The sequence below is a fragment of the Buceros rhinoceros genome, unplaced genomic scaffold (genome assembly GCF_000710305.1).
Source record: "Buceros rhinoceros silvestris isolate BGI_N320 unplaced genomic scaffold, ASM71030v1 scaffold1454, whole genome shotgun sequence".
Lineage (NCBI taxonomy): Eukaryota > Metazoa > Chordata > Aves > Bucerotiformes > Bucerotidae > Buceros > Buceros rhinoceros.
This window is the reverse complement of record NW_010406358.1, coordinates 145385-152418: the sequence shown is the minus strand read 5'-3', so window position 1 is coordinate 152418 and position 7034 is coordinate 145385. Positions and strand designations below refer to the sequence as shown.

General features: G+C 44.8%; 1 protein-coding gene across 1 annotated transcript in view; it reads left to right on the top strand.

Moving 5' to 3' along the window:
• Window positions 1-151: 151 nt before the first annotated feature.
• Window positions 152-7034, top strand: part of LOC104491592 (receptor-type tyrosine-protein phosphatase mu-like) — a gene marked incomplete at its 3' end in the record, with an annotated part of 146412 nt that continues 139529 nt past the window's right edge. The window contains exons 1-3 of the mRNA XM_010134042.1: window positions 152-199; window positions 1965-2166; window positions 6975-7032. Of these exons, the coding sequence (XP_010132344.1) occupies window positions 152-199; window positions 1965-2166; window positions 6975-7032 (308 nt within the window). The remainder of the gene's footprint in view (window positions 200-1964; window positions 2167-6974; window positions 7033-7034) is intronic.

Here is a 7034-nt window from a genome sequence, read left to right as displayed (position 1 = left end):
CAGTGAATCTCAGGGATGTTTTTCCTATTTCCAATATAAGCCTCAGGTGAACGATAAAAACAGGCTTCAGGTGTATTTTAGCTGCCTCAAGTAGCTCACGAGAGAAGATCCTGACAAGTCAGACAAAATGTAGGTACCGTTGCTTTATACGATGGGTCGGACTAACCACGATGTCTCAGAAGGCACCTCCTGGCTGATGGTTGGTGCATCCAAACCACCCAAGCTTGAGGTGTCCAGCTCCTGCCTACACCTTGTTGCAAGCCAAAGCTTAGACAAAGTGGCATCTAAGTCTCGATGACATGCACATCAATGACTCTGATCCAAAAAGCAGAGCCACTGCAGCTGCTCTTACACAAACCTGTGCCGTATTTGGCACGTACTCATGGCATTCACCTTTACCGGTGCTTTGAGTTGGAGACACGCAGCTCAGGAATTTGGGTTTAGTGCCTGAAGGAGACAGTCTTATAATACACATGGTGGGAAAAAACTGTGTGTTGAAGTATCAAGTATTCAAGTACTCAGTGCTGTTGTGAAATCAAGGACAAAGCCAGTTATTTTACCAATATTTAAAGCAAAAAGCCCTTAGATGAAGAAATGTCGCAATGACACATTATGCTGGTTTGCTCCTCTGTCACCGGTCCAGGCCCACAGCGGTAGGAATAAAGGGGTTAGTCATTCCTTGCTCAAGGTTTCGTCTCAATTTGGTAAAAACTGTCAACATCCAGTGAGAAAATGACCCTCGTGCCCTTTTTTTCCCCCTCCCTCATCACTGCAAAGCTGAACTGGCAGCAGCAACGATGGACCTAAGAAATTAGTTAAAAAAAAAAAACAAAACAGAAACATTCTTAGAAGTAGGAGCGAAATACAGAAATGGTACAAGTTCATTTTAAGCAGGCAAAACACTTTGTGTTTTCATGTGTTTTATTACTGATTTTCAGCCCTTTATTGATGTTATAGTAGATGGGTCATATAAAAATCAATTTTCATTAAGTCAGAGGTTTTAGGGAATTGCGAGCGTTGAAGGTGTGTAATGCTGACACTCGGATGTCCCTTTGTTTTATGCTGTCTTCTCTATTCTAATGATATGGAATAAATACAGCAAAAAGAATGTCAATTATCACTTTCTGTAATGAGAGTGTCGGAACTATTCGCATGCAAATGAAACTTTTAAAAGGAGAGATGAATAATTTTTACTTAATTTTTTTGTGGTTTTCTTATTTTTAAATTCTCATTACAGTGCATGGAAATTACTAATTAATAGAAGAAATCTGGATCAAGTTTTACTGTGCACTTTTATTAACATTTCTAATGAAAACTAAAAATACTGTTTGAATCAAAGGAGGAACTGAGGGTACAATATACACTCTGCGTATATTACTTAACATTTTATCTCTTCATTCCTCCAAATGAGAATCTGACCTAGGTACAATATAATAACCTGAAAACCCTCCAAATTAGCAATTACGGTGGCTGAGCTTCAGCCTAAAATACAAGCTTGCTGAAAAATGTGCCTTAAGCTGCCCTTATCATCTTTCAGAGATATCCAGAGCAAAGTGTAATTACAGCGAAGTCAGCTGGAACGGGGGGCTGCGCCCTCTGGTACTCGCTTATCTGCTTTCACCTGGTTGTTTGGGTTTTGTTAGCGTTGCTGCTCAAATCCAACGGTGAAAGGAATTCAACAAACGACGCTGTTAAAGGCAGCGTCTTGAAGGAATTTCTGTACACCCAAACCCATCCTTTAGAGCTATAATCCTGCTGCCTCTAAGCCTCTGCATCTGTGAAAGTAATAACTCAGAGCAGTTAGGGCTGGCTTTCTGTGTCCCTCCGTGGGATTCGGGATTTGAAGGGTGTAAGAGAGTGCGACAGCTTATCATGAAACACCCGACAGCGCGTGCATCACGGACGGAGATGCAATTGCTGTCTGTCTGCTGAAGGCAGGTCGTAACTTTCTTCCTCTTTTGCAGATCACCTACAAAGCAGTCAGCTCCTTTGACCCAGAAATAGATTTATCCAATCAAAGCGGCCGCGTCTCAAAGCTTGGGAATGAAACGCACTGTCTCTTTTTCGGGCTGTATCCTGGCACTACCTACTCCTTCACCATCAGAGCCAGCACAGCTAAAGGGTTTGGACCTCCAATCACAAATCAGTTCACCACGAAAATATCAGGTACTTGATGAAGTATTTTGCTGATGGCATGGGGAGTTCTTTTCGTTGTTTACTTCTCCTTGAGGGTTTCACAGGCAGCAAACTGATGGAGTAAAATGCTTGGTCATCTCTGTCAGTGTCAAAGTGACATATAGTGACATGCCTGAAAAACTTCCAACTGCTTAAATAGCAGCTAGTGCTGTGTCCAGTGTTGGCCCCTTGCTTCAAGAAGACATTGAGGGGCTGGAGCGTGTCCAGGGAAAGGCAACAGAGCTGGTGAAGGGTTTAGAGATCAAGTCCTACAAGGAGCAGCTGAGGGACCTGGGGTTGTTTAGTCTGGAGAAAAGGAGGCTCAGGGGAGACCTTCTGGCTCTGACAACTCCCTGACAGGAGGGTGGAGCGAGGTGGGGGTCAGTCTCTTCTCCCCAGAAACAAGCAACAGGGTGAGAGGGAATGGCCTCAAACCTGTCAGGGGAGGTTGAGGTTGTCCCTGAGGAACAATTTCTTCCCCGTTGGGGTTGTGCAGGCGTGTCCCAGGCTGCCCAGGGCAGTGGTGGAGTCCCCATCCCTGGAGGGGTTTCCCAGCCCTTGTGTCGAGGTGGTGCTGAGGGACAGGGGTCAGTGGGGACCTGGCAGTGCTGGGGGAACGGGGGGACTCGATGAGCTTAAAGGTCTTTTCCAACCAAATGATTCTGTGATTCTGAAATTCCTGTTCACAGCTGTAACCCAAGAAACCCTCTGAATTATGGTGCCAGTCAGTCAGTGCCAGCTGCTGTTGCAACATTTAGCACGGGGTTTTGTGGACTTGAGGATGGGTTTCTTTCAGAGCTTAGTCAGCCTTGACATGGTTCTAAATTAGTACAGTAACAGTGCTGGAAAATCTCTTTAATGAGCCATGAAGAATTGTGAGTAGGGCAGAAATACTCTCTGTCTGGCCCTCGCTTAGGAAGCGTATGCTCTGAGCAGCGCATGGACTGAAGTGGGTATGAAACTGTATTCGACAAGAACATCAGGACTGGTGGTTTTCAGATAACAGCAGCATGTCTCTGTCACTTCTGCAGAGCCATGAACAATATTTTAAAGCCCTCCCAGAGGCAGAGCAGCACTTTGTTTCTCTAGCTGATGGGATGCATCACTATTACATCCCTTGAAACGCTTATGTAATTGATGACAGAATGTTCAGCGAAGTTCCAGCTGAAATTCCTTTACTCTTCACTTCTCTGCAGTCTCCTTGGGAGTTAAACCGACAGTTGACCTATGGCTCCTGGATAATATTTATAGAAAATTGCCCTATCTATTTGTGGTCAACTGTGCTTTTCAGAAAGGTGAAAGGAGAGCATTTGGGTACAAAATCCCCTTCCTCTTTTACTCCCATTCCATGGACTTTTGCCCATTAGTCATTGTCTGCCCTCATTGGAATGAAAAAAAAAAGTGTTAATCAGAAATAGGGCAGTTTCTTTTTTCTCGTTACAGGAAAGGGTGGTTAATGCAGGGTGGAAATTATGGCCAATACAGATGTTTGTAGAGGAAAAAAAAAGTTAGTTTTGAAGTTAGAAGATTGTTCTGTATAGAAAGTCTAAACATAATTAACACTGATCAATAAAGATGGGGTTCATTTCCCAGCCCTCTTCCTATCCTGAGCAGAAGCTTTGTCAGAAATGAACTTCTGGCAGAGCAAGGCTCAATATGAGTTAGGGTGGTGCAATCAGCCCGTACTAGAATGAGGGAGAAAAGAGACTACTGAGAGTGGGTGAGAATCTGGACACTGGGAGGAGTGCTGGGCCTTCAGGTGTTCTCCTTTTCTAAGTTTGGTACGTCAGCAACTGCAATTCACTCGTGTGAAGAGACGTTGCAGGTGTCCTTGGGAGTGAGGCGAAACCTCCAAGCTACCACGTGGGGAGGATCTGCTCCCATCTCCCTCACGACTTCGTGTGTGTTACTCTGCTGCCAGGGAGTGTTGATGACTTGTCCGTGGAGGATTAAAGCCAATCTCTTGATGAATTTAAAATAGAAGCAGAATGTTTTCTTCATATCATTGAAAACTCCCAACTGAAAGTTTAGCTGTGGAACATGGGACCCTCTTTGCAGTGCTTTTGGCTTCTCGTTGTCTCACTGTAAGGCTCTGAGGCTCTTGGTGTGGAGGATGAGGAGGCAGCAACACATGCTGACCCATTGCTGAATGGAGTCATTGTGTTTTGCTTTGTCTAACCCCCGGCTGCATTTTCATCTGAATAAAATACTCTTAATTTCCTGTGCTAAGTGTTCGAGCAGTACGATTCCGTGCTGTAAATAGTTGCCGTGTTTCGTTCTGCAGTTGGGTGATTGGCACTGATGGATGCAGCGATCTGTATGTAAATACGTGGTACCAAAAGCGGAGCTCGCAGCAGTGCGTGCAATCAAAAGTGATGGGCCCTCTATTAGAAGACTGTTTTCTCCTGCATGTAACTTTGTGAAGAGTCAGCTGTGTGCGGGCTGCAGTGTTGTGTGCTGCCTTTCATCCGACGGAGAATTTCATCCGGTTCAGGAACAGCGCTGACACTGTGAAAAAATCCAGTGACCAATCCATGACAGAAGTGCTTTCTGACAGGGATTTAAATATTTAGCCAAAAGGAGAGGCATCACTCCAAGCTGTCTCTCTGAAAATTTGTCCAGATTTTGGCAATTTGTAGATTTTGCAGTTCGCACACAAATGGTGGAAAGTTGACAGAATTGAGCAGCGAATCGTAGAAGCATCACATTTTTGGTTGGAAAAGAACTTAAAGATCATCGAGTCCAACCATTCCCCCAGCACTGCCAGGTCCCCACTGCCCCCTGTCCCTCAGCACCACCTCGACACAAGGGCTGGGAAACCCCTCCAGGGATGGGGACTCCCCCACTGCCCTGGGCAGCCTGGGACACGCCTGCACAACCCCAACGGGGAAGAAATTGTTCCTCAGGGACAACCTCAACCTCCCCTGGTGCAACTTGAGGCCGTTTCCTCGTCTTGTTGCTAGTTCCTGGGGAGGAGACCAGCTCCCAAATGACATCATAGATCCCATAGTCACTAAATAAGTTGAAGTTCTCCAAGCTTTTAGAGCTTTGCCTAAGTGTTCATCAACATAATGTGGCCCAGCACAGATAGAGTTGCCAAGGGCCGAAGGCTGGAAACGACACAGTGTTCCAAAACCGTTCAGAGTTCATACGGCTGTTTGGAGATGCAGTTGCTCTGTGCTTCCCTTATTTTCAGGATGGTCAACTTGACAATGGGGCATTATGTGAAAAAGTGCCGGATATTCAAAACTGAAAAAACAAAATATGTGAAAATTGTGATGAGTCTTTAAAAGTGCTGGGTAATACTATGCCTTTAGGCTTCTCAAAGTGGGTACCCAAATTACTTAAAACAATTAGTCTACATGTTTGTGCCCTATATCGAGGATTGCAAACAGAATAAAACCCTCTCAGCTCAAGAGGGGGTTTTTGAAGACTGTTTTTTTTTGTATTTGTGAAGCATTTCAGAACTGGTGAATATCAATGAAAGTGATGAAGATGTTGTTAATGTTTTCATAGCAGACTGAAGAGTGGTGGACAAAAGTGTTAATGCAATTCTTACATGGATGTGTGAGGCAGTATGGGAAAAGGAGAGAGGGGTTCCTAAACCTTTCAGGAACATGCAGCTTCTACTGGGAAGGTGAAAAGGATGGGCAGATAGACTTGAATGCAAGACTGATGTTGTTGGGGCTATTTAATATGCTAGCAGAGCCTAGAGGTTGATACTATCTGTGTGGGGAGTGTACTATACTCTGAGTAACATCATCAGCGTGGTGCACAGAGTATCGAGTGGCTGGAAGATGAAGCTGAACAAATTGAGGGGCCAAATAGGCCTCCATGTTCTACATGAGGAATGATTCGCCACTGGAAGAACCTGCTAAAGAAAAACCCTTCTCCCCCACCAAATGTGTTTTCTTTTTTAAGCAGGAAGTAGTTTTGGGAAGTTCACTGCCCTGCATGATTCCTGTGGTCAGAAAAAAATCATCGCACTGACCGCTTTTTGCTTTGAGAGCCTTTAAATCCTTTACCTGGGTATCGTCGTTAAGCACGGGGCAATAAGGATGTGACCAGCTGCTAAACACCCAATGAGCCGAGCAGCCTTCCGTGGTACAAGATAGTGATAAAAAAAAAATACAGTGATAAAAAACACGACTGGATGATGGCACCGAAAGAAGCAGCTACGGTAAAAGGCAATAGCTGAGGCATCGTTTGTTTTAATCACAACTGTAATTCCTTAACGAAGACACAATTGGTGAAGGTGCTGTTGAGTGCAGCTTCAAACGCAGATCAGTTCTCAGGGTGATGGTCCTGCTTCAGCGCTGTAAAGTGTCTCGCTGGTGGACAATAGACCCAGGACAGTTACAGCACCAGTTAAAATTCCAGGACTGACAAATGCCGAGAGTGCAGCCTAACACCACTGACTGCCCGGGAGAGACGGGCGCCGTTCCCAGAACCGCAGCTGCTTCAGCGTGTGCATTTGCGGAGAGAACCTTCTGTTTCCACGTCATGGGTTCTCGATGCTTTCTGCAAACTTACTTCTGTGTCTTAGTCACTTCTCTGCAAACTTACTCCTGGTGTCTGGTTCCTGACTTGGACTTGGCAGTGACCTGGGATTTCTAGGGGGTTTTCGGTGGGGTTTTTTATATCCAAAGTTATTTAACACTTGAATGAAGCTTCTTGGACCTAGACTATGTCCTCATATTTGAGAAAGTCTTTAAAATTACCTATTCAAATAAAGTTACAGCTTTTGAAAGAAGGAATAAAGGGATAATGATTATTTTTGCCTCTTTTCTTTATTCCAGCACCCTCTATGCCACCGTATGAACTTGAAACACCTTTGAATCAGACTGACAGCACGGTGA